This window comes from Eublepharis macularius, chromosome 3 (assembly GCF_028583425.1).
Source record: "Eublepharis macularius isolate TG4126 chromosome 3, MPM_Emac_v1.0, whole genome shotgun sequence".
NCBI lineage: Eukaryota > Metazoa > Chordata > Lepidosauria > Squamata > Eublepharidae > Eublepharis > Eublepharis macularius.
Window position 1 is genome coordinate 54,142,659 of NC_072792.1, and position 27,634 is coordinate 54,170,292.

At 40.1% G+C, this 27,634-nt stretch overlaps 2 protein-coding genes across 4 annotated transcripts in view; both read left to right on the forward strand.

Moving 5' to 3' along the window:
• The window catches only part of INPP4A (inositol polyphosphate-4-phosphatase type I A), a 122,940-nt gene extending 116,020 nt beyond the window's left edge, over nt 1–6,920 (forward strand). For both annotated transcript variants that reach the window (XM_054973372.1, XM_054973373.1), the window contains exon 25: nt 2,940–6,920. In XM_054973372.1, coding sequence (XP_054829347.1) covers nt 2,940–3,072 — 133 coding nt within the window. In that variant the 3' untranslated portion in view covers nt 3,073–6,920. The remainder of the gene's footprint in view (nt 1–2,939) is intronic.
• A 6,441-nt stretch (nt 6,921–13,361) lies between these two features.
• On the forward strand, nt 13,362–26,428 carry LOC129326594 (nucleoside hydrolase-like). Of its 2 annotated transcripts, none has more exons than XM_054974828.1 (6): nt 13,362–13,402; nt 16,927–17,117; nt 19,513–19,692; nt 20,513–20,624; nt 21,743–21,879; nt 23,661–26,428. In XM_054974828.1, the coding sequence occupies exons 2-6, from the start codon at nt 16,938–16,940 to the stop codon at nt 24,009–24,011; spliced, it is 960 nt and encodes a 319-aa protein (XP_054830803.1). In that variant the 5' UTR covers nt 13,362–13,402; nt 16,927–16,937; the 3' UTR covers nt 24,012–26,428. The 2 variants fall into 2 exon arrangements, with proteins under 2 accessions (XP_054830803.1, XP_054830802.1); XM_054974827.1 differs by lacking the exon at nt 13,362–13,402 and adding an exon at nt 13,457–13,910.
• The last annotated feature ends 1,206 nt before the right edge of the window (nt 26,429–27,634 follow it).

The window sequence follows — 27,634 nt, forward strand, 5'->3', positions numbered from 1 at the left end:
AATTAATGATTAATTACTGAAGCTTATGATTTTTCTTAAGGTCCCTTAACCTGCTCAAATATAAGTTTCTTTTCTGGTTTGCTCACTTTCCTCCTTCTTAAAATCATTGAGGGAAAATATGTTCAAATTACAAAGAAAGCAAAGCATTTTCATTGGCCGTGGAGCCCTTTGTTCTAAATTGATCTGATTCCAAGTCAGCATTTCAGCTGGACACTGTGACGTGAGTTTAAAGAGTAAACATTCTAGTCAGACATGTTGACTCCTGGCACTGGGATGCAGAACTGTCTCTCTGTGTCCAGTGTCAGGCATAGCTGAGAGCCTTCCTAGACAGGCTGCAACATCCAGCGAGTTGTGACCATTCTGATTTCATCTGTATGTTGGCTGTTGTCTAATACTGTGCATACTGGAGCCCTCTATTGATCTGGGTTGCAGAAAAGGTGTCAATTTCATCATCATAAGTTTTATTGCATTAGCTCACAGCCTTAGCAATTAACATCAAAAATTCAAACATCAAAATTATAATGCAACAATAACAATACAAATTCTAATATACATTACATTTTTATAAACAATCATTAAGATTACAACAAAAATTAAGTTAAAACCATTATCAATTCAAACAATTCAGTCAGGTAGTTGACAAAATACACAGAATTAACCATCAACCACAATAACAGTGGATAGTTGGCATTACAATTGGCAATGGTGTCAGTTTGTAAAATCATACACCAAGTAAGCTGAGTGCACTGAATAAGACAGTGCACATATATTCCCCTTATAATCAAAAATACACTGTGCCTTCTTCAGTAACTATTTTATTTTAGAACATTAAAAAGTGATGCAGGTGACACTGAATAATATGAACAGTAGCCAAAACAGTTACTATAAACAATTCAGAGTTCCAGTACAATGTTCGAGGATGGGAAAGAAAATCATTTACTTGTGAAATAAAGCCACATAAAATGCGTATTATAGGACGCCAACAAAGTTAATGAAATTGGTTAATCTGTCATATAAGAATATGAGTATAACCCAGATAAAGACAAGCAAATGTAGGTTCTGATAATTTCAGTACAATAGAGGGAACTAAGAAAATCAACTAATTATAAAAAGGTTGTTTGGCTGGGTTGGGGTTCATATGGAAATGGGAAGAAATGATTATAAATGGAAATCCCAATTCACCTGGGAAATTTAGATGCCATAGTTTAACAAGGAGCATGTTAATTGTTGCTGTCATTAGTCTATAAAATATGATTAAATTACATCTCTGTCATGTTTGTATACTGTCTTATAGTGATGCTCTAGCATGAAACCCCTCTCATTTCCCCTTGTTACCGTCTGTGTTCAAAGGAGCCAAAGAAAGAAAATGGGAAAACATTTTGTGATGGTCTAAATTAATTTGTGTCTACCAGAATTGTTTGCTTCCTTGCTATACAGCTGTTCTTGAGAGCCATCAGTTTTCATGAAATTGAATGGACATTGCAATAGAGTTCAGAATTTAAGAATAGAGAGTGCCGTAGAGTTCAGAAACAGAGTATTACCATTAAGATGGCCTATTCTTAGCATTACCTTTCACAGTACAAGATCTGATGCTCCAGTACAGACTGCAAAATGCTGTTAGTTACTTAACCTTGGTTAAAGGAACAGCTAGCAGTCTTGTGTACTCCCTCTCCCACTGTCATCTTGCATTCTCTCTATCTTCTGTCGCATTTTTATCCTGTTCTTCCTCTTTGGAGCTCAGAGCAATATACATGGTTCTTCCCTCCTTCATTTTATCTTCATTCCATGAGGCAGGTTAGGCTGAGAGAGACTGTCCCAACATCACCCAGTGATCTTCATGGTGGAGTGGGGATTTGAATCCAGGTCACCCAGTTTCTAGTACGATAACAGTAACCATTAACTGCACAGGCTTTCATCTGGCCTCAACCATATAGGTATGCATAAGTATATGGGAACCCATATTCCCATCAAAGCCAGAGCTTGAAATTGGTTTACAAATCTTGGATAAGAAGGAACATGGTTAGTGTTAACAATGGTTAGCATTAGTACATATTAGGGTTGACACACCAGGCCCTGGTGGTCCAGGATACAAGCCAAAGAAAAGGATTGTTCAACAAATAGTTCACAATTATAGAAACCTTATCTAATATTAACAATTAAAATTATAATTTCTTACAGTTTTTACAAAGTTAATTTCATTGTTTTACAATAACAGTTAAAATATTTGACCAATTTTTAATATAACTATTGACAAAATCTTTTTTTACCAGTAACATGGCTGCCCTAATATATACCTAAAAGTGAAGTGGGAAGAGAGTAGAAATCTGCACCAAAGCAGGGAAGGAGGGCAGCCCTCTCCCCACTTGTTGCTCTTCTAAACATGCTCTGGAATTGTAAGAATTACCTCTGCAGTGGACAAATACAAGGAAAAGGTTATGTTCCAAAATGCTGACAGCTTTCTAGTGTATGTTGTTGTCCAGTTATTCTTCTAACTTTCAGTAAAGTTGATATACAGGAAAGAATAGTTACTGAAAAGCATTCATTTCAAGAGTAGCATTTTCTTTTAATTCATTAATCTCATGATGGCTTGGATCAAAGTTTTAGGGCCTTATATGCAATGAAATGACCTAAAACTTCGGATCATATATACCATAAAATTCTTAGGAGCATCACAAAGAGAAATGTACATTGCAGCTAGATACAGTGCTGTTTTTTAAAACTGCAAGGCTGTAGCAAGACATAGCATGTTTCTGTTTCACGTTCATATCTAGATTTAGTGATTCACTGCTTCTAATATTTGCAATGGCAAATGATTCAAGCACCCATTAAAAATTTTTAATGTTATGAAATAACCAGTTCATGTCACCATAGTCGAAGTATTTTGTTTATTTTTTTGTTTTTACTGCTGTCATTTTTTGTGCTTGTCTTTTTTTCCCCAGTGAGGGTTGTCGACGAGAAAATACAATGAAGAATGTTGGATGTCGCAAGTATGCATTTAATTCCCTGCAACTGAAGGCTTTCCCCAAGCATTACAGGCCTCCTGAAGGAACTTATGGAAAAGTTGAATCATAAGATTACGATGTCTTGTAATCAGTCGTTCCGTTAAAACATGTGGATACACTCAATTTTAGTATATGAACTTTGACAATAAAGTCAAAAACAATTTTTGTACGTTTCAATAGGTAACACTGAGCATGTAATTTTATTAAATTGGATTCCATAGGAATAATTAATCTCTTATCCCTTATAACATGAAAATATTGTGATCTGTCTGCTCATATCCATCAGTTTATGTAAGATGCCTGCATATACTATGTCACTGATTTCTTACCTATCTGCCTAAAGAAGGGAGCTAACTCCTAGACTGTCAAGGATTTTATGAATGATATTTAGGCAGCTGTTTCACACATCTTTTTATACTATTTTGATTTGAGATTAAGACTTTCATAGTACTTTTTAAAACCTCAGAGTTGTAAATAGTAAACTAAAAGGACACAAGGCAGTTTGATAAGAGGTGCTGTAACACAGAAGAAGCAAAAGCTCCACTTTTAAGACAGGCAGCACAATAAACTTAAAGCCAGGAGCTTAACATGTTTTACTGTATGTAGTAGAACACTATTAAGTTTGTAATATACAAGACCAGGAACTGACACAAGACCCACTTGGTTCAAAAACTGCATTGAGCTTATGCTGCCTTCAATTGACTTGAGAAATGTTTACATTTTTCATTAACAATGGGTTCTTCTGACCAACTTTTCAGCTAGTTAAGAGGGAAGACCCTTTTGACTGCAGAAGGACTATGCTGATAATTACAGGATCCAGATGGAAAATATGTAGGACAGGATTGCAATGTGGAAGGGAATCACGATCCCTTTTGTACCAGTGGTAAAACTGGCAAGATCCAACCTAGGCACAATCAGGAGATAGTTGCATGCAACAAAGCACTGCGTGTGACTTGTCTTCATGGGTAGTAATTGTGAGCAGTAGACTCCAATGGCAAATAAGATACGCATTCTTAACTGCATTGCAGACCAAGTAGGAAAGTGCAAACTTATCTGCCCTGTAAAGTACCAGTGGGAATTAATTGGGCTTGGTCACTTACATATTTGCATTACTTGCGGATTCAGTAATTGGTAGTTTGCAGGCTTTTCTGTATGCATTAGGCAGGTTACTGCACACAACAATGTTCTTCTCCCCAATGTTCTTCTGCTGTACCTTATTCAGGTTTACTTGCACAGTTTAGCTGTTTCAGGCAAGTAAACCTCCTATCAAGTACCTAAAATGCTTGCTTGTTAGACAGTGTGATCCTGTTTGGCATTAAGGACATCTAAACCATTGAAATCAAGGGACTTAGGTGTGTATATACATCTGCACAGGGGTTGGGTTGTAAGTTTCTCATCTTTTCCTATTAATTTAAATTTAGATAACATTATTTTAAAATATAAAGGACTTCATACTTCTGGAGCATTATGTTCTACACAAAAACAAAACTTTTCCATGATTTTTTCTCCCTAATTGCTGACCGCATTTTAAATATTGGCCTAACCCAGTGCTTTTTTTTCGTCAATACCCACCACTACTTCAGAGCAGTGGTTGTTTTTTTCATTTATTTTATTTACGCTATCAGGATGGTGAACAAGAGAAACTGGGTTTTCTTTAATTTGTTGACTGACAGTACCAATTTGTTTTGATACTTAGACAACTGTTAAGTGTTAAATCCTATTTGTCCAAATTTCTTCTAAGACTCAATTCACACATTTGCTTTTGAGGTTAATATATCTATGCGTGATTTTACTGCATTATCTTTACATGGGAGAGGTTTGAGTGAAAAGCTCCATGAGACAAATCATTTACCACTTATGGGTAACTTTAGGGAGAGAGATGAATTTACCCCCCTGCAGTTTGCTCCAACACAAAAACAAATTGTGTGAATGATGCACAAGATAGTAAAATGGTGCAATGTGCTCCACTGCTGACCATTGATACACATTTAGCAGTTCTTCCAGTAAATAGTGTATATTCCAAAGCATAATGGTTTCTGAACCATATCATGCTTCAGTTTAATCAAAAATATGATATCCAAAAGATTTTCCTTTTCACTTTAAGGCTGCATCCCAAAACGAACTTTTCCATTTTTAAATTCTTCTGAAAATAGTGGGGTTTACTTATACAAGTACACTTATTTAGAATCATGGGCTTTGTAATGGAAATGTGGTTCACTTTCCCTCAAGAAAACAACTTCTTCTACATATGGTATTTTCTAAGTGTGGTTTACTCTTCTCTGCGGTTTTTGTTTGCACTTTAATTTCTTGCAGGTGGTGTTTATTTATTCTATGCTGGTAGTAACTGCTTTTTACCATTTGCTGTTAGCAGCTCAGTGTTTTAGCTTTGCTCTAGATATGCTAATCATGATTTTGATGAATATGGGTTTTTTCTACTTCAGTCTTTCTTGCCATTACAAAGTTATGACCCCATGTAGCATGTATAACCTCAGATCTCTACACTATGTCAAGAGTTGTGCAGTATGTTAAAATCATACAATTGAGGCAAGTTTTACTGATCTAGTAGCCAAATTATCTTCAATCAAAATTGAACTTGTATTTTTTATTCTGTTCTCCATCCTCTTATTTTGATGTGTTTTAATCCTGTATTTAAATACCTTCAGTTTTAAATACTCTCAGATGGAAGGCCTATACAGTTATTAGCAAACATTTCAGTGATTCGAAATGGTTTGATTCTAAGACTTTGAGATGAAAGAAGGGTTTATGGGTGTACACAGAGACAAATCCCAGTATGACATCTCTAGATACAACATACATGTCCTGTTTTGGCCACATCTTGCTGGCACAGCAGCTCTGCCCATTGGTAAGGTGTGCCAATTCATTTAAATAGAAAACATAGCTCTGTACACACAAGAAAATGCATGGAGCACTACTCTTTTCATTGAAGTATATGTGAATCCCGTATCACAGAGGGCTGTTTGTTTAACAGAGCACAAATGTGCTCTTTTGTGGGGTATACATGAGCACTGTAAACTGTTCTAGCAAAGTCTTAGGCCAGATGACCAACATAATTATTTAGGATCATTTTAATTAAGACCCCTTTAAATTGCTATTAGTCTTTATTAAATACTTGAATTACACTACTAAAATTGTTTGTTTTACAAAACTGCATTCACATTGGATTTTTCTTATAGAAGCAAATACAACATTGTAGTGCCGTTGAGAATAATTTGTAAGCTCTTCAAGTACATTCTTTGCTCTCCCTTTTTAAAGTGGCAGAACACCAGCTGCACTGTTGCTTTAGGTATGCAGAAGGGGTGAAATAGTGCAATCTCACTGTTTCTGGTTGCAATAAATAGAACAACCTTGTCCATCTCATGTTTTACATATATAGTATGCCATGCACGTTAATAGGATCCCATGAAGACCACAGTGAGCAGGGCTTGATCAAAAATGGAAAACTGTGAAATCACAAATCCATGTAGGAAATGTCATACAAGTCTGATTTTTTAAAAATGTTTTGTTTTATTTTTGCACAGAAAAAGCATTCTTAAGAATGACCGTGATATGAAGTTCTTTTTTGAGTACATTTTTTAAAAATGAAGCATACTTAAGAAGAAAACTGCTGCCAAGTTATGTTCTGTGTATATTCTGTGAAAGCACCCAGAGCACAGTTGCCTTTTGGGTTTCATCTATGTATGTAGAGCTACTGTACAGCAGATTTGTCCCAACACAGTTGTATTTTCCAAGCTTTGTGCATTTAATTTTTTTTAATTTATTTGGTTGTTTGGGGGCAGTATTAATATACCATAAACATACAGTTACTGTTTTATATAGTCTTAATTCATCCAATCCATATATGCTGTACATGTGCTAGTCTTTAGGGATTAAAAAAAATAAAGAACTGACAAGAATGCTGAGACGACTATTTTTTTAAAAAAATTGACATGAAGTGTGACTTTCAAGTATGTGCGTTTAAAAAAAAGCATGTGCATTTAATTCTTTATTTTATATATCAGTTTTCCTTGGTAGAAATTGCTTTGATGCTCTTAAGCTTTTGTTTATATTTTAGTGATTCTTGTTTCATGTAGTTGGCAAAGTCATTCCTACTACTATGCATTCAAACATGATAAAGAATAACATTTCTCCTTATTAGTGCTCACTGAGTGAAAGCAAAATGAGGATTCACTCATGTCTGAAGAACTTAATCATACCTGATCATCAAATTGAGACAGTTTGTCCTATCAGTCTGAAAACTGTCACTGAGTATCTACTTGGAAGTCAGTGTAATTGGCCTAATTTTCAGAAAAATCCCATCTAAAATAGCTAAATTATATAAGTTGTATGTTAAAATTACGTGGCTACTGAAAGTGCTGAATCTTTGTGCACCCCAAAGTATCTTCCATTACTACTTTTGACTGTTTGTATTTTGTGAAATTTGCATATGTGAAAGGCTTTGTTCTTTGCTACTAAAATCCACTGTGTATTCATAAAGGTATAGAATTTGAAAATTTCCAGTCAGATTATTGATTGATATATAGGGAAGTTAACAGTACAGATGCATTCAGTAAAGCCTTCTCTATGGAACATCTTCCCAAAATGGACACCAGTTGCTCAGTGGATTGTGGAAAAGGCAGGCTAAGCTGCCGTAGTACAGTCAGTTATCTGGGGGAGAGGTAGGTAAAGGCAAATGGGTTTTCTAATGGATGTATTTAAAGTTGACCATAGGGGTGTGTGTTGTATAATGGCATGAGGGCACAACAGAGCAAAGGAGAAGCTTTTAAATCTTGTTTTTATGTAACTTACTATAGAACAGGAAGAAAAACAATCTTTCACATGCAATTTGGTGATTTCCCTTTTCTATAAAAAAGCATTCACTCATGTTAAAAAATGGTCTTTTAGTCTTAATTCTCTTCCTCTGCAGGTTGGGAATGCAATAGTGAAACGTGAATTCAGAACTATATAAACGCTGAATAATAACACGTCAAAATTAAATTACACAGACTACCAATGGCTGTTACCAGCAGTATCCTCTTGTAAACAAACAAAATGTAAAAGAGCAAAGGAAAACGTAGCTGCATACAGCCTAAACTGTTAGCATGAAATGTCAGACTGTACAACTGTACTTCTCACATGGTGCAGAAGGGGACAACCTTAATTTACATAAATACTGCTAACATCAGCCTTTATGTAACAATTGTGTATGAAAAAATGGAGAAGTACCTTAGCTATTAATGAGAAGGTTTTTTTACTTTAGAAAAGATATGGGAAAGATGCATAATACATAAAGACTGGGATCGATGTAACTGCACAACTAATTCCCAGATGGATTTCTCATATTGTGCCCTGCTCCATTCTAGACAAGACGCTTTTGAAACCTAGGGTGTTTTATGGTTATGACATTATCTGTTTTTTTAAAACCCCTGGCTTTGAGTTACTGGACTCTCCAAAGGTACCTTTTTAAATACTGGGTGGAGAGTTCACTGCAAAGGACAGACATGACAGAGGTTTATAATATTATCCATGGGGTGGAGAATATTCTCTCATATTATTAGAAATTGGGGGGCACCAAATTAAATTGTTAGGAAATAGATACAGAACAGACAAAAATAGAGACTTCTTTACTCAAGGAGTAACTAAAATGAGGAGTTCACTGTGAGGAGAGGTAGTAATGGCCACAAAAAAGAGGTTAGATTCATAGAGAGGTCTATCAGTAGTTCCTAGTCATGATGAATGGAGCCTGCAGGGCTGGGAGGCAGCAGGAGGGGAGAGCCTTGGCCTCTATGCCGCTTGTTCTCCAGGGCAACTGGTTGGCTGCTGTGTGAAACGCAAAGCTGGGCTAGATGGACCACTGGTCTTACCCAGCAGACTCTTACATTCTTCATAGGAGTACCAACCAGCCCTGTTGCCATCCTACCAGCCCACAGAGTCATGTTTTACTCCAGGATGCACCCCTGGCTTCTTTATTTTATTTATTTTATCATATTTATATTCCGCCCTCCCCGCAAGCAGGCTCAGGGCGGATAACAGCATTAAAAACATTTAAAACATTTCATTAAACATTATCATAAAACATTAAAAGCATTGTATAAAGATATTAAAAATAGCAGCACTCTTTTTTTTTTTAGTGGCGATTACAGAAAGTGCAGCAGTGCAATTGAACATGGCAGCAGCTTCAGAACAGTGGTGGAGAACAAAATGGCTATTCCCTTGCAAAACAGCAAATAGAAGAGGAAAAAATCCACAGGGAATACAATACTAATTTACAAAATTACAAAACTATATCCAGAGTGCAAAGGCTACAAAATTTCACCATTGTATTCATATAAATAAATAACAACCTCTTGATGCAATTTTCAGACACACACATCAACAATACAAAAATCTTTTACATAATCATACAGGGCAAGTTGCAGTGGACATAATTCCCAACAATCTTCTTGGTATAGTTATAACAATTCTTTTCAGGACTTCCCTCAGCAAGTGAACGGTGAAGCCCAGCCGCGAAGCAAAGCTCCAACCCACGCTCGATCTGGGGCCGGCTATCTGTGGCAGATATCGGAATCCTTCATCAGGAGCGTGTGGAACGCTTTACAGCAGAAAAGGAAATTTCCAATGTGTTTAAATCTTTCATGCCCAAAACATAGCCTTGAAAATCTCATATGCGGTTACACTTTCATTCATTTGATTGATTGGATTCACTAGTATATGACCTTAATTGTGTGGTCTTATGCTTATGTAATACTTGTTGCACATATTTATGTTTAAGCAACTGTCTTATGTATGTTCTGGGCTTTACACAGCCTTCCTTTACTCTTATGTAGCCTTTTTCCCCCCTTGCTTTTTCCACGGGGTGGTTCAGGTGTGTACCGGGGCTTCTGTTAAGAGTGTTACTGACTATATTTATGAGTTTGTTCACTACAAATTTATTATTTTCAGATTTACTTTGTATTGATTTTTCATGCTTTTGTAGTCAGTTGGTCACGTTTCTTGTTATCCATTTTCAGGGAGGCATCTAGGATCACCCCCAGGCTCTTAACCCTTGGAACAGGCACAAGCTGTGCCCCATCCAGGGTCGGGAGCCGGAGTCCCGAATCTAGTCCCCTATGGCTCAAGTATAGGACCTCCATCTTTGTTGGGTTCAGTTTCAGTTGACTCTGTTTCAACCAATCAGTCACGGCTGCAAATGCATGTTCCAGGACATCTCGGGCTGAACCAGGCCGGCCGTCCATCATCAGATACAGCTGGCTGTCATCTGCATATTGATGGCACCCAAGCCCAAAACTTCGCACCAGCTGGGCAACGGGGCGCATATAGATGTTAAACAGTAAAGGGGAGAGTATTGCCCCCTGTGGGACCCCACACACCAATGGGTGACGGGGTGACAATTTCTCCCCAAGCGCCACCTTCTGTCCCCGACTGTGGAGAAAAGAGACAAGCCACTGTAAGGCAGTCCCTCGTATCCCCACATCGGCGAGATGGTGAGTCAGAAGATCATAATCGACTGTGTCAAACGCTGCTGACAAATCCAGTAATATCAGCAGCGCTGAACCACCTCGATCCAGATGTCTGCGAAGGTTGTCCGTGAGGGCGACCAGCAGCGTCTCCGTCCCATGTCCTGGCCGGAACCCGGACTGAAATGGATCTAGGGCCAAGACATCATTCAGAAAACCCTGTATCTGCCCCACTGCCGCCTGCTCAATCACCTTTCCCAGAAACAGGAGGTTCAAGACTAGGCGATAATTGACCAGGTCAGTGGGGTCCAGTGATGGTCTTTTCAGGAGCGGTCTCACCACGGCTTCCTTTAGTGGCCCGGGGAAAACCTCCGTGCCCAAGGATGTGTTAACAATGGCCTCCAACGAGGACCGCAGACCATCGGCACTGTCCTTTACCAGCCACAATGGGCATGGGTCCAGGGGGCACATGGTGGGCCTAACAGATTGCAGGGTCCTGTCAATCTCTTCCTCGGAGAGTGGACTGAACTGATCAAATATTGACCCTAAAGACGGCCAAGGGGTCTCTAGTTCCTTCACTGTATCAACTGTGGCTGGCAGGTCACGGCGGAGAGACAAAAAATTTTCAGCAAAACTCCCAAAAGCCTCACAGCTGATGTCCGAATTCTGAATTTGGCAGTCTCCCCCTGGGAGAGAGACTAGTGATCGAACCACATTGAACAATTTTGCTGGGCGTGAGCTAGCTGATGCGATGGAGGCTGTATAAAACTCCTTCTTCACAGCCTTCACCGCCATCTCATAGGCTTTCATAAACGTCCTATAAGATGATCTTGCCTCTTCGTCGCAAGATCGCCGCCACACTCGCTCAAGCTGTCTTAGCTCCCGCTTCTTTTCCCGAAGCTCCTCTGTATACCAGGGAGCCTGTCTTACACGGGGGCAAAGAGGGCGACGGGGAGCAATTTCAGCGATGGCTTCGGAAAACCGGCATTGCCAGTCCTCCACCAGCTCATCTAACGAACCGCCATGGAGCATAGAATCCCGCAGAGCATTCTGGAAACCAATTGGATCCATAAGTCTCCGCGGGCGAGAATAAATCAGCTCACCGCCCTTGCGAGGGGGGGTGGCATCTCCAGTCGAGCCCTCAAAACTGCGTGGTCTGACCATGGCACTGGTTCTATTGCCTCTAGATCCACATCAAGACCCATCCCGAAGATCAAGTCTAGCGTGTGGCCTGCTCTGTGTGTGGGGGTCAATACAAATTGGGAGAGTCCCAGTGCTGCCATGGAAGCTACTAGGTCCGCAGCCTGTGCAGAGGAGACGTCTTCAGCGTAGACATTGAAGTCCCCCAAGACCAACACTCTGGAGAACTCCAAGGCCCACCCCGCTACCACCTCTAGCAGGCACGACAGGATATCTACTGGTGCGCTAGGCGGACGGTACATCAGACAGATGGCCAAACTCTCCTCGGCACCCCACACCAGGCCTACACATTCAATGCCAGAGATCTTGGGTGGGGAGCGGCTTGAAGGAGAAAGACTCTCAAGTGAGGATTGCCACCCCTCCCCCCTGGCCTCCTATTCGGGACTGATGGACCGAATACCCTGGGGGGGGGTCAGTTCTCCCAGGGCAACTGTTTCGCCCTCCCTCACCCAGGTTTCGGTCACGCATACCAGGTGGCTTTTGGGATGCCTGTTCCTTCCTCTTCACTCCCCTGCTGCTAGAATTCCTCACCATATCAGAATCATTCCTTAGCATATTTCCTCTTTTTATTTGGTCTCTCTTTAGATTTATGGTTCTCAGGGTATGAATCATACCTCAGTAGGTGGGTGTGGGCCCTGACCTGGATAGTCCAGGCAAGCCCAATCTCATCTGATCTTGTAAGCAAAACAGGTTCAGCCTTGGTTAGAACTTGGATGGGAAAAAACGAAGACCAAGGTTGCTATGCAGAGGCAGGCAGTGGCAAACCACCTCTGTTAGTCTCTTGCCTTGAAAACTCTAAGGGTCACGAAACTTGCCATTAGTCAGTTGTGGCTCAATGGCACTTTTCACCACCAGGAGGGTGTGGACTTGTCTGCATGTATAAACAGGTATAGACTGGTTCACTTTCATTCAGTTCCAAGTAGTAGAACCTAAGCTGGTCTGAAAGATGTCCCCTGAACTACCAGAATTTGACTCAGCTGAGGCCAGTAGGGCAAACATGCCCTTGATTTTCATGGGATTTGGGGGTGCTTTCCTTGTAGATTTAGAAGCAGCCCTTGGAATCATTCAGTTTTATTTTTGTTTCAGTTTGCACCAAAGAAGAGAGCAGGTTCACTTAACTGAAATATATCTATTCTGCCTGTCTTATTTTGTGGAGATGAGAATCAAATAGTGTTTTTCTTTATTTAAACAGTGGTTTTAAGTGCACCTGATATTTTTGTACCTGGAATCTTATGCTAGAAGTGGCTCCCAAGGCAAAGTACAGCTTTACACATTAAGCAGCCATCATTTAAAGAACTCTACCTACCATGCATCCATCTGACTGGTTTCCCCATATTACACCATTTCTGAATTATCATTTACTTGTAAGTTATTTTATCTCTGCCCTGGAAGAGGCAGCCTGGAAGAGAAACTGCATGTTATGTGAGGAAACTAGTGACTGGACCTTTTTTGTGTGATAGCCAGCTAGGGTGCCAATTTGCTTTCAGCAGAAAATACAGCTATTTTCCTTCTATATGCCAAACAACAGTAAATTGGCTTTCCCCAACTTCATAGCTCCTATACAATATGTAGTTTTGTCATTAGGCTTTAATTTCCATCAGTAGTTCTCTCCACTGGTTTGTTGTGTAATAAATTAGATGCACATTAACTTGGATGTTATAAATAAATTGCGCTAGTTCACCTCAAGTTCCAGTATACCGGACAACAGTAACCGAACACGGGCTTGGAGAGAATTTCAAACAACAGGTAAGGCCGGGGGGGGGGGGGGGCGGAGAGAAAAATTTAACTGTAGTTACTTTACTGAACGGTGCTGTGGGGAGACAAATGATATTACTTGGAAAAGGAAAATGTTGCAGATCAAGTTGTCTTTGATAAAATTCCAGAGGAAGAATCATGATTTTGACAGTGTATTATAAAAGCTTAACATAAACAGATCACTAAAACAGCAGAATAATGTTATAACGACAAGAAAGAGGATATATATCTTAAATATACAATATACAAAGACAATGCAATAGGTTCCTCAGCCTCATGAGCTCCCAGACAAATATAAACGGGAGGAATCTTGCGAGGACTGGGAGGGAGGGGGGTCATTTCCATGCTCGCTTGCCTCTGCTCCACTCTCTCGTCTTTCCTTCGTCCGAGCCCCTCGATCCCTTTCCTGCGTCAGCCTCTCTCTTCAGCCCGCCCCCTCCGCCTATGCGACAGCAGGACCGGGAAGAGAAGGCGCGCCGAACGGCTCTGGAATCCTGAGGTAGGAGGTGGCGAAGAGGAAAGGGGGGGGGAGCCCATCACCTATGAGGGCGGCACTTGCGAGCCAACGGCCGTTCCCCTTAACCCCGCCCACAATCTCGCGGCACTGCCCGCTTCCCCGCCCCCTTCTGGAAGGTCACGAAAGGCAGTTGGAGCGTCACTGTTTTTTTCTGCACCTCAGAACTTTTTGGTTTTTGTGGTTCAGGCTTTCCTCCCTTTTTCCTGCCTACAGTTTTAAAGGCGTGGCGGGCGGGAGACTTGAGTGGTTCAGGATTTAGCAGCACCTGTTGCGTTTCTCTTTCCATGTTTGTTTCTCCTCCAATGTGCGCAGAGGGGCAAGAGCCTCTCTTCTTTCCGTCCTCACAACAGCAAACTTGCGAGGGAGGCTGAGAGAGTGTGACCGGCTCAAGGTCTCCCAGTGATCTTGCGCGGCAGAATAGGGATTTTAACCCGGGTCTCCCCAGTCAAACGTTCTAGTAGCGACACGACCCTGGCTCTCTCTCCGAATGGAGTTTGGAATTTGACTAGAAACGGTGATTGGGCCATTTCAGCGCGCACAGTTCGCCTGCTCAGTCTGATACTCAATGCTTCAGAGCACCATGCACGGGAAGGTATGCAGGAGAATGAGGCTGTTGGATGGGCCACTTCAGAAGGCAGGTTATGCCCATGGAAGATCCCGTTTTTGAAGATCCTTTGCAAATAGAAAGGCAACCGTATTAGCAAAGAGATACGTGGGTATCCTTTCCCCTGCTCTGTTGGTTTTCCAATAAAAAGTATCTTTGACATGGTCTTTTCTGTTACCTTATTCTCCTGCATTATGAACTAGCTCTTGAGTTGTTTTCCTTAGAAATTTCTAATAGTTAGGGTTACAGTGTTTTAGCAGTGAAACTACTTTCATAATTGACTAATTGATCAGAAGTATTTTAAAAATACAAGAATTTCCAGCACATATGATTGTCACATCCTTGGAAGATGTATTCTCACCCAAACAGAATGAGAATTTCTCTTCTAACGTGGGGTCTGATGTGAACATAAGAGCTTTTATTGTGCAAGTTTAACTGATTTAATTATATGATTAAAATCATGATTTTTTATTAAAAAAAAAATTATTGCCGTAAATGACAAGCAAAGGTTCACATTGAGAGACAAAAACATACATACAAATAAACAAGAACATAGAGGGAGACATACCATTTAAACATTTTACAGATTTTTTCCCTTATTACTTAATAACTCATCCATAATACCCATATCTTAACTAAACATAAAACTTCGACTTTACTGCAAAGATAACTGCATTTTTTCCGCTTTCTTCAGCCTATCATTTGTTGCCAACCTTATAACTCTAATTTTCAAATCCACAGATCATTAGTTCTGACTTCTCTTTTATATACAGAAAGTCCATGGAAGGTTTCCAGATCTTCACAAAATTTGCTGTTGTTTTGTCCCTCAGCAGTTCCGTTAATTTTGCCATTTCCGCAATCTCCAACATCTTTATTAGGCAATCATCTACTGTTGGCAATTTATTTGATTTCCAGTATTGTGCATAAATTATTCTTGCAGCCGTTGTCATGTATCTAATCAAAATTCCAAATTCATTTTCTATTGAAACATCCACTAAACTCAATAGACACATCTCTGATTTTAGTTGCAGGTTGGTCTTTAATATTTTTTGCATTATTAGATGTATTTGTTTCCAATACTTTTTAGCAACCGGGCAGGACCACCACATATGGTAGAATGAACCCTCATTTCTTTGGCACTTCCAACATTTGTTTGACATCCCCTTATACATCTTCGCTAGTATTTGTGGGGTCATGTACCACCTATACCTCATTTTATAGAAGTTTTCTTTCAAGTTATAATGTAAATTTTAGACCATAATTCCACATTTTCTCCCATTGCTCCATATGGATATATCCAAAGTGATTAAAATCATGATTAATTAAGAGTTATTTAATTGGAAGACTGCCCAACTAATATCTTTACCAACTGGAAAAAAGTTAAGTTAGTAATAATAATAACATTCGATTTATATACCACCCTTCAGGATGACTTAACATCCACTGAGAGAAGTTTACAAAGTTTGTCATTATTATCGCTGCAACAACAATCACCTTGTAGAGCTGAGATGGGTGGGGCTGAGAACTCCAGAGAGCTGTGACTAGCCCAAGGTCACCCAGCTGGCTTCAAATGGAGGAGTAGGGAGTCAAGCCCAGCATTCCCAATTTGAGTCCTGTGCTCTGTCTTAACCACTACACCAAACTGGCTCTCTTAGAATGAAAGAAGGAATTTTAAAAGTGCTCTTAATACCAACTCAATACAAATAAGATGTCTTCAAAATATAGAGCATGTGAAAAACCATTTTGCCATTTAAACGTGTTTCAGTAGCAGTAATAACAACATCAAGCAGGGACTGCTGTCAGTTCCATAGCATTCCTAGAGTTGCTGTTGTTCTTCCAGAAAGGCTCCTGTAAAAAACAGATATTGAAATGCAAGAGGCATAACTCTCCCCTATAAGGGGAAAGGCAAAGATGGGAAAGGTACAGCTGTTGAATTTTCAATCACGAAGCAAAATACAGCACCCAATCAGAAAATATGGCAACTCTAAATGTCATGGCTTTTTCTGTGACTTTCTGAAACCAATTGTATGTTGATGAACATATTTACATCCACCCATGGTTTGTTGGTTTGTTTATTTATTTATTTCATTTGTATTCCTCCTTTCTCCCCAATTAGGACCCAAAATGGCTTACATCATTCTCCTTTGCTCCATTTTATCCTCACAACAACTCGGTGAGATATGTTAGTTAGAGACTGGACCAAGGTCACTAACCAAGTTTCCATGGCAGAGGGGATTGCAACTTAGGTCTTCCAGATCCTAGTCTGACACTCTTAACAACTCAGTTATCTGCAGAGTGGTGTATTATTACCATAATTCTGTTGCTGTTCTGGGGTTGGTGAGTGAGAAATAATAAAAAATTGCTTGTTTAAACAGCTTGTGTTAATTTTTGTAGACATTTCTGAAATGAAGAAACTCCTGCTGATTGATGTTGATTGTGGAGTCGATGATGCTCAAGCCATAATGATGGCTCTAGCATCTCCCAGTGTTGAAATCCTGGGAATTACTTGCTGTTATGGAAACAGTCTGTTGGAAAACACATGTCGAAATGTACTCCGTGTGTTACAAATTTGTAACAAGCTCGAGGTAAACTGCTCTTTGACGCACATCTTTGTAACAAATACTGCATGATAGTGTCACATGTAGATGACATTCTATAATGCAGGAATCCCCAATCTTTTTGAGCCTTTGGGCGTCTTTGGAATTCTAACAGGTTTGTGGGTGCAACCACAAAATGGTTTCCATAGGAGGAGGAACCAGCCACACACACAGAGAAAGTATTTTAAAAATACACTGGGAAAGGAGAGAGAGAATAAAAACCAGCACTGATGGCAGCTGCCACTCAAGCAACATTATTTTAATCTGCATAGCCAATCAAATCTCCAGTGCCATATCAGAAGTAATGCTGGGCAGAAGCTCCCCCAGCAACACTCACTTTCTGAAAACTGTGGGTGGTCACCAAGTAAGGTGTCAGTGGGCACCATGTTGAGGACCCCTGCTATGATGCATATTTGCTTGGAAGAAAGATCCAGCTTGCATATAGTGTTGGTAGAGTACTTGCATCTGTCATTCCATCATAGGTACTTAAGAACAGTCCTGTGAATAAGAATAATAACAATGAGCTTAGTACCAACTCAAGAGTGGTGAACAAAGTCAGTGTTATTATCCCCACTTTACAGCTGGGGAGTTCAGTCTGGAAGGAGTAGCTTACCCAAGGCCACCTGCTAAGTTCATGTTGGTAATGGGGTTCAAACTGGCAAAGTGTTGATTTGCAATCCAACCACTTAACCACTATGCTACAACAGTTTTCTAATTTAAATAACAGGTTACTTTTATACTGCTCATCTATATAGATTAGTGCCCACTCAGAGCAGTAAATGGAAGTTGGAAGGAGATAACCATAATTTTCTCTTCTTATTTTTTATTGAAAGCAAATACATGTAGTCATCTTGCCTGTGGTGACTGCTTATTTTCCCTCTTCCCCTTTATTTTTTTCCCTACAACTCTCTACCTGAGGCAAATAGGTCATTTGTACCCAACAGAAACAGAATTCTTGCCTGCCAGTGCTCAACCACACTGAGAGGGTTTGCCTGCATTGTAGAACTCCCAAAATTGCTTTTCATGTAAGCATGAAGCCCCACGGATGCTAAAACAAAACAAAATCAACCAAACAAACAAAACCCCAGATAAGACAGATGAGTCTTGTACACCAGTGTGGACAGTATAAAGTAATCCTTTCCAATCAGCTCTCACAATTTCTTCAGTTATTCTGTAATGTGAGCTCCGATTGTATCATTAAAAAATCTTTTAGAACTTTGACTAGTTTGAGATAAATATTGTTTAGGCTGCTTCTACACAGGGATGATTGTCTACGTAGCTTTTATTGTCACTGTGAATGCAATGGCATTCTCAGTGGCAACAGAACACCCTAATTGCAGTTTTCTCTGCACTTTCCTATGGAGCTATAAGGGGAAAGGCATATCCACAAAGAAAAGGGCTAGGGATTTTTTAAAAAAATGCTGAGAATCCAGAAGGACTAGTAAATAGATTTTAATGTTAAAATGCTTTTGTGATATGTTAATTTCTGTTTTTTTAAAGCTCCCCAAACCCGCTGTGGGTGAGGGAAGGAACAGCAGTAACAGGGTGGTTGAAGAAATTAACGTTCTGTTGATGTGTGCAGAACCTGCAGAAATGCATACCTTCCATCCACATGGTATACAAACATGCTTTGACAGCAATCTTTTCAAAAAGATTATACTAACCACAACTGGGAACCAGCAGAGCAAAGTGAGGAATTACACAAAAAAGTAGACAACAAGGAGACAACTTCCTGTGGATGTTCAAAAAACCTCTGCTCCAGTTTGGATGCCAGACCAGAGCAACACCCTCTGTATGGAAGCAACCTCTCTTGCAAGGAAACCTGTGAATAAGGGCAAATAACATTGTCCCCGGTGAGGTCTGTGGTGGGGAACTCTACCAAACTTCACTAAAATCGATGTTGCTTCAAAGCTGGTATACCAATGTACATTTTAGTACAAAAATCCAGATAATTCTTTGTTGTAATATTCATGTTTGAAATGGTTAATAATCAACTTATGGCTAGAGCTGAATAAACATTTTCAGGTTTAACTAATAGTTTGGTATCAAATTCAGGTAGAACTGAGACTATTCAGTAAGCAAGTTATGGATGTGACTTCTGCTGGATGGGGAATTTGGACCTCTGACCATGTAAGGTTGGCACCCATGGTTTTAACGCTCACAAGAACTGCTGTGTGAATTTATGTGTTGATATACTATTAAAACAGGTGCACAATCTAGTCAGCAAACCAATTAAGCCTAAGCAGTAGCATGAATGTTTTTAATATAAATCCAAGAACTGCACATTTACTCATAAAGCCACACAAGCCCATAGTGTCATTATTATTTAACTTTAGCAGAGTCAAAATGTTTTAAACTCATATTATATTGGTATTGTGTTTAGATTCCAGTGTATCCTGGTGCTGCTTCTCCCATACTTGGTGGCCCTGTGCTTGGGTCTTCGTTTCATGGAAAAGATGGTTTGGGTGATGTACCAGATCCTAACGCTCCAGGATTAGAACTTCTTCAGAAAGAACATGCTGTGCTTACAATATTAAGAATAGCCAATGAGCGACCTGGTGAGGTGAGTTTATATAGATATTTAAAGCAAACTGTTGCCTGTCTCCAAGCAAGTACCTCCTACCTGCAGCTGTTGGCTGAGTTGATATAATTTCATGTTTGTGAATATTCTGATTGTTTAAGAAGAACTGTTTGTTGTATAATGTGAACAATTGCTGCAGAGAGGAAAGCAATAGCACAATTTGGTGTTACACAGGGAGCTGGAATCATGAGGAGTGTAAGAACTAGATAAGTGAAGAAGGCAAGCAGAATGGGACTAACAGTATTGAATTCTCATACAATATAAGAGAAATAAAAATATATATTCAGATCAGATCATGTTAAGAAGTTTTTGCACATGATTTGGAACAGGGCTCATTTCGAGGGCGAACATGCAGGAACGCAGTTCTGGCAGTTCCCCAAAGAGGTCACATGTCAGGTGGCCCCTCCCACCTGACTCTCGGCCATTTTGGGCCCATTTCAGCCTGGATTGGGGCCGAAACGGCCCAGATCGGGCCTCTGACGGGTGGTGGATCACTCTCCCACTCAGCAGCGGCCTGATCCTGACCATTTTGGGCCCCTTTTCGGCCATTTTCAGCCCCTTTTTGCCATTTTGGGCCCAATTTTGGCCCTGAATGGCCAGGATTGGGTCCAAAACAGCCAGGATAGGTGATATCAGGGGGTGTGGCATATGCAAATCAGTTATGCTAATGACACACTTCTGGTGGTGGTAAGGGGCATGGCATATGCTAATGAGTTATGCTAATGAGTTCCTCCAGCTCTTTTTCTACAAAATGACCTCTGATTTGGAATAATGTGAAATAAAAAAAATCCATGTTTTATAGGTCTCTCTGGTTGCTACTGGTCCCTTAACAAATTTAGCACTTGCAGTGGAAATGGATCCAACACTTCCAAAGAAACTTAAAAGTGTGTTCATCATGGGAGGAAATACTGAATGTAAGTGAATTAGTGTTCATATTTGTATCTAAGTATTTTGCCTTTTCATGTTTCTCATAGGATTTCCTTTTAAAATATTATTGCCTGTAGAGGGTCTCTAAATACTTATGCTTGTGGAATCTGTTGAAACTAGTCTGTGTGTTTATTTATCTTGTTGATGTTCATCTTGATTTTTAAGCAATTGAATTTTCAAGAAATCTGGCTGATTAATCTTGACTTGAATGTAACAAACTTTTCTAGCATCCAGGAATTTTCATTCTTCTCTGTATCTCTTTGCCCCATGGGCAAGTTTGGAAGGAATTTCAGGACCGAACATTAGTCTTTCCCCCTCTAACACATGTAAGGTTGCTAGGTCCCCTAACTCCCCAGGCGGGAGGTTGGAGGCCTGGCACCTACCTTTAGGAATCCCTCTTGCGGATGCTTCCAAACCTGTGTGATGTCACTTCTGGGAAGTGATGTCATTGTGCAGGCTCTGTGCCACCCTGGGAGCACTCCCACACTCCGCAGGGGGACTGAATTGGGCCCAATTTGGCCCGAATTGGGCCACTGTTCCCATGCTCCACAGCAGCCTGAATCAAGCCAAATCGGGCTGCTGCAGAGTGTGGGAGCGGTGGCCTGATTCAGACCAAATTGGGCCTGAATCAGGCTGTTGTGGCATGCTGAAGCGTGCCGCACTGCCTGTGAGCATGCCCCGGGAGGCACTCCCCCCCCCCCCCCGCCAGCCAGGTAAGCCCTTAAGTCTGAACTATGCAAATATGTCTTTATTCACATGTAAATTCTCTAGATTGTGGCTTGAATGTGTGGGATTAAGGCTGCTTCATGTAACATTTCTCACAGATGCATCTGAAAAGAGTATCTGTGCATCTCTCGCTATAATACTGCATCTCTATGTATAATAGTGTAGGAAGATTTCCTCAGGTTCTTTTTACTGGGAAGCTACGATTGGTAGATGATTCCTGTGGCAGCAAAATAGTCATAAGACTGGTGTTCGCACATCATGTACATTATCTTTTTTGTGCTTCCTACAACTACGGAGATAAAATACAAGATATGAAACAGCCATGAAATTAAATATACTGTACTGTATAAATTACTGGCACTGTTTTTATTTCTGATAGCCAGAGGAAATACTACAGTCTGTGGAGAATTCAATTTTGCAACTGATCCAGAAGCTGCATACATTGCCTTAAATGAGTATACCTGCCCAATTTATATTGCAGCATGGGAGTTCACATGTTCCTTCCCACTGTCCTGGGTAAGATATTAAATGTCTGTTAATGTTATCTAGTATCTAAATAGCAGTTTTGGCTCACTCAAGGGACTTGCACTCATGGAACTTTTGACTTTGATCAGCTGGTCCCTGTTAATCTGGGCATTTTATCACCCCAGTGGGTAACATTAACCAGTAAAAAGACAAAGTCCAGAATTTCACTTAAACTAATTGCATGAATGAAATCTCTAATTGCCAGTACATAAAGCAGCTAAAATTTATGATTGAAAGAACGGAAGGTTGAACCTTGGTATAAAGAACCTGGTAGGCATAACCAGGGCTTTCCCCCACCCCTGTTGGTACACTCAGTACTAATACCTCTTTCTGTACCGTATCAGTACCTTTTTTGGCTGGTGGGCTTGTGCACCCAGAGCAGCAAACATCATGAGTACTGGCTCCTCTTTAGAAAAAAAGCACTGAGTAGGCAGAGGGTGGAAGCACAGAATTATATTCAAAGAGTAAAATACATTATAAAAGACAAATCAGACACATGACATTTTAAAAGAGCAGAACACTTATACAAAGGCTAAAAACTGAAATATTTCTACGTTGCTTGGCACCAGATCTTTCTCCAAGCCAGGTTCAAAATTTACTTAGAAATAATTCTTCTCAGATTATTATGACCTATACTAGCCCCTACCCCCCCCCCCCGCCCCATTTGCCTTATAGAACCTGTGGTTCTATTTGAAAGCAAATAGCGTGCACCATAACCAAAACAAAATGGCCCACGGGTCCTATGTTGGGGAAGAAGCCATGTGGCTTCTTCAGCTTGAGGAAGCAACAGAATTTCTGCTATGCTCTCTATTTTCCTGAAGGTCCCCCAAACCCATCCATTATTGCCCAAAACTCCCAACTCTATTTTCTTTCTCCGTTCAAAATTATATGTTTCAGTTGGATTGAAATGTTACCATTTGGGTAGGCTGGTAATTTAGCTAACAGAAGAGAGAGTTAAACAGCCTAGGAAATAGGGCCAAACAAGACATGATAGTGTCCTTGGGGCTGCCAAGGATTTCATTGCCATTTTAAAGTCTGCTGTGAGAGATCAATCCTGATTGGGCCTGCAGTGCAGCAAGCTGAGGTGCTCTTGCCCCTCCCCTTATCAAGTACCAATCAATACCAAAATGGCACACACGCACACAGCCCTCAACTGTTTCAGCGCTTGAAAGGGCACAGGGTGGGGGACAAGAAAATGGGATGTGTTGCAGTGTGGACTAAATTGGATTAGTTTAGATCATAATAGGTATAAAACAGGATTTCAAGAAAAATAAAACAGAGTTTGAAAAAAAATAACAGATATGAATGCAACCTTGTATATTATCAATATTGGTTTTATATATTTTTCCTTCTCTAGATTTAGTTCCACACAGAAGTTGTAAATTTTTAATAACAGTCCTTGATATGATGAAAACCCAGTGAATAGTTGTTCAGATATAATTAGATTTCAGGTCATATTGTAGTTCCTCTGCAATTCTGTAATTAAGTTTTTAATCTGTAAATATTGGTGGAGGGGGACCTTGGTGACTGGCTAGTGATCTTTTCCATAACTTTATTTAATTTGCTAAATCTAATCTCCTTGAAGAAATCTTTGCATCCTTCTGACTGTATATCCTCCTCCCCCTAGAACAACTTCTTACTGCTACAAATTTTATGTCGTATATTACTAATGCTAAGACAATGCTGTAGCTTGTATTAATCTTTTGTCATAATTTTTAATTAGATCAAATGCTCCTCCTTTTTAATTGCTACAGCTTTTCTTTACTTTTCAGGAATTCTACCATGAATGGGTTAATCAGCATACTGAGAAAGCCAAGTTCATGAAGAAGATATTTGCCCATTCTTTGCAAATGTCAAAATATCTTGGGGAAAATGCAGGTGAGAAAGAATGGAGATCAGGGTTCGTTTCTTGTGACTCCTATGCTATGGCTGCTGCAATCGATGAGAACTTTATCACAGAAGTCACAGAAATTGGTGTAAGCGTTGAGCTCCATGGTATGCTGACTAGAGGAATGATGGTAATGGATTGGACTGACAAACTGAAAAAGGAAAATAAAGACTTTGTCATGAAAAACTGTGATTTGGGGAAGTTTCAAGCACTTATGATGGCTGCTTTACAATAAAAATTAGCTCTCTCTGATTCCTTCTCTGACAGGACTGGCCCAAGTGTTTTAGAACCCTAGGCGAACTGTGACTTCCGTGCTACCCCCCCCCCCGCCAATTCAGTATACATACACAAGCAGAACCAAGATAAGCCTAACTAACCAATTACAGTAGAAATAATTGGTGATTGTGTTTGGATTTTATATAGAAATAGTCACAGATGGTATACTTGCATTTCATAGTATGTTGATCCTACTGTTTTTTTCTCAATAATTGTGTGTGATTGTGTGTGTCCAACTGGGGATGCACTGTGGCCAGAATCCATATGCCACCCCTCTTCCTCACGGCTGCTTTGGAAGGTCATATAACACATCTGGAGTTCCAACCCACATAACTTTAATGGCAATTGTAGTTTCATTCTTACCAAAGTTTGAAGCTGTGTTAATATCATATTGTCATGTGTAAACATACAGAATTTTTCACACATTTTTTTTCAATAATTTGGAACTGGTTTTTTTGTATGTCCAAAATATAGCAGTCACTTTCTCCACAATAATTACCTTTGCATTCATATCCTCCATCCTGGTTTTTAAAGTTATTGGGATTCTATTTCAAAATGTACTACCGAAGAAGACTAGGGTTGTTTGGTGGAGGAAGGCAAACTACCTCTGCTCCTCATTTGCCTTGAAAGCCCCATGTTGGGGTCACCATCATAGGGCCACAGTCCTATGCATGCTGACCTGGCAGTAAATCCCATTGAACATAGTGGGGCTTACTTCTTAGTAGACATGCATAGGATTATGCTGCAAGTTGCAAGTTGCTGCAAGTGGCGCCTTTCCAAAGGCCGCTGAGTCCCAGCTTGGAAAACCAATTCTGGGGCCCATCACTCCTTTGCCAACTCTCCTCAAGATCCAAGCAGCAGCAGCCCAGTATAGCTGAGTACCACAGAAGGAACAGTTTCACACCCAGCCAGCACCACAGCCACAACACATCTGTGCAGATGGCAGTTTCTTGACACTTTACAGGAAAGTTACACAAGTTGTTCTCACTAAAGTGCAGAACATTGGCCACACTTCAGAGCCTTCTACATTTTAACATTTTAACAAAACCACTTTACTCATCCACTTCACCAATCCATTCCCTGTGCCCATTTGTGCGCCTTAAAGTCTGACACTAGGCAATTGCCTAGAGTCTCTCTACATGAGACATCTGACATGTGAAGAACATGTGTTGGGAGATGCAGTGGTAACTGGGAAGGGTGGTTTAAAAAGACAGGGCCGGTGGCAGGGCAAAGGCGTTGCTATACACGAGCTGTGTGAAGGGGGTATAAAATACCAGAAGGGAAACTTCAGCCCATTATAACTTCCCCAGGTCCAAGCCTGGCTTTGGAAGGCAGCTCCAGCCTATTTCCATTCCTCACTGCCCTCTGGTTGCAATCCCACACAGTTTTAGATTGGAGAGGTGAAATTGACAGAGCCTTTGGGGAGGCAAAGATGAAATTAATAACCCCTTTGAAGAGCAATCTCCACTAGCTGTGTTTTTTTAAATTACACTTCCTGGCTAACATTGCACCTCCCTAGGCTTGGTGAACACATGCTGAGGTGTCTCATGTAGAGAGACTCCTAGTTTCCCTATACGGCTGGGCTGGCCCTGTTCTCTAATTATACATTTGAGTAGATGGATAGCCTGATCTTCTGTTACTGCTACAAAAGCTGAGGTTATTGCAACAGTTAAAGCAGCATTCTGTGCAACACTTGTAGGCAGAGCTATCCTGATCTTTCTTGCTTCCTATTGAGAAGCTTGAAATGACTCTTACCTGGGAATAAACTCTAGGAAATAAACTGGGATTTTCTTCTAAGTAAATATGCATAGGATTGCACTATAGCTATACTTAAGACAGTAAGTAGGATTTCTACTAAGAAGTATTGAGAATGAGATCCAACTGTGAAAAAAATAAGCACTTCTGAATTTACTTGGATAGATTAAAGTTGCTTTTAGGTACAAAAATAGTTCTGTTAACTTACACAAAGGACATAAAAATACTGTATTATTTATTTATAGAATGATTGCAAACTGATTTTGTATGTAATAACTGTGACTAGCATAAATTATGCAAACCAACATAGACTTGTCAGTCCCTTCAGTAGCAGAATGGGGTAATAAATGATAAGCACAAGGCTTTTCTTTCAGCTGGAACGCAGCAGGACTCAGTTCCGGCACCTCCTTTTACCATCCCATCTGGACAAGGGAGGTTGTGTCAATTAAACATTTAGTGATGCTAGGCTAAATTGCTCCACATTATTTGTTTAGAATCTAAAATGTAGTTTGTTGCATTATTAGCAAAATAAGGCATAGGTGTCTACTAAAACGAGTCATTTATTCAATATATTGTAACAAATATGGAATTCTATGATGTAGTTAACTTACATCTGAAAAAAATTGAATAAAATATGATTTAAAAATATAAAAAATAGTTTGTCTTCCATGAAATGGCATACTTGGCCACATTCAGCTTTCTCCAGATGTACTTCTTATTAACCTAATAACACTTTTGTGTCATTTGCTGGGGGTTAAAGAGAGAAAGAGGACATGCAATCATGACAACGTATTGCTGTTTTTGGAAGCGCTTGGAAATGTCTGCAGGGTGGGCAGATAAGACGTAGAACTGTCTGTTTATTTACTTACTTCATTTGTATTGCACTGTTCTCCCCATTAGGGGCCCAAAGCAGTTACATCGTTCTTCTGTCCTCCATTTTATCCTCACAATTCTGTAAGGTAGGTTAAGCTGTGAGTGTGTGACTAGCTTAACGTCATGCAGCGAGCTTCCATGGCAGAGTGGGGATTTGAACCTGGGTCTCCCACATCCTAGTTGATCAGTAAAGTTGCAAAGTTTTCAAAATATAACCCACCACCCTTTTTTCTTTAAAATTTGGATCTCCTGGTGTTAGAGATGTAGGAGGGCAAGCTTTGGGATGATAACAATGATTGAGATGCAGAGAACCTTGAGACCTTCAAAATTACTGTGTACCTTGGTTGTTATCAGAATTAACCATTAAGGTATCACAGACCTGTTCATGCTCAGCCTCAGGTAGCTGCCATTTCCCCCGGTAAGAAATAGAATGCTGACAGCTCACAAGATGCAGCCAGAGTCTTGCTAGTTATCAGAATTAACTGTAAGGGTATTTCAGATCCAATGAAAGGTTCTGAAGGGCTTAAAAGCTTGCATACTGTGTGGCATTATGGTGGTTGCTCATCATGGAAAGTATTACGTGCTTTGGGGGAGGGGGAATCTTGCTGTGTACCAATGTGGCAATCTACTTTCCCCCCCAAAAGGTGGTGCTATTGATCTAGAGTTGGAGCCATGGGGCAAAGTCCGTTATGGCTTAGAAAGGAAACAGCATTCTGCAAGACTATTGCATGAAAAAGGGTTGCTCTCTCAGTAGTCTGGTATTGTATTTCCTGGAATATACATAAGCTGACCTGTACTTTGGAATTCCTAAGATAGAGTCCCATGGAAATCAAGGAACTGCCCTGTGAAACAAAATTATCTATTTGAACTTTATCTGGTAATCTCCTGATTTAACAATATTGTATGCAGAGTTTAAATTTTAGCATATAAGCCTATGACCCCCCCCCATTATCA

Bases quoted from the DNA above. Each gene is read 5' to 3' on its own strand.
- LOC129326594 (XM_054974828.1), top strand. From the start codon at position 16,938: ATGAAGAAACTCCTGCTGATTGATGTTGATTGTGGAGTCGATGATGCT. The intron at 19,693-20,512 runs GTGAGTTTATAT...CATGTTTTATAG, and splicing joins CCAATGAGCGACCTGGTGAG to GTCTCTCTGGTTGCTACTGG. The intron at 20,625-21,742 runs GTAAGTGAATTA...TATTTCTGATAG, and splicing joins CATGGGAGGAAATACTGAAT to CCAGAGGAAATACTACAGTC.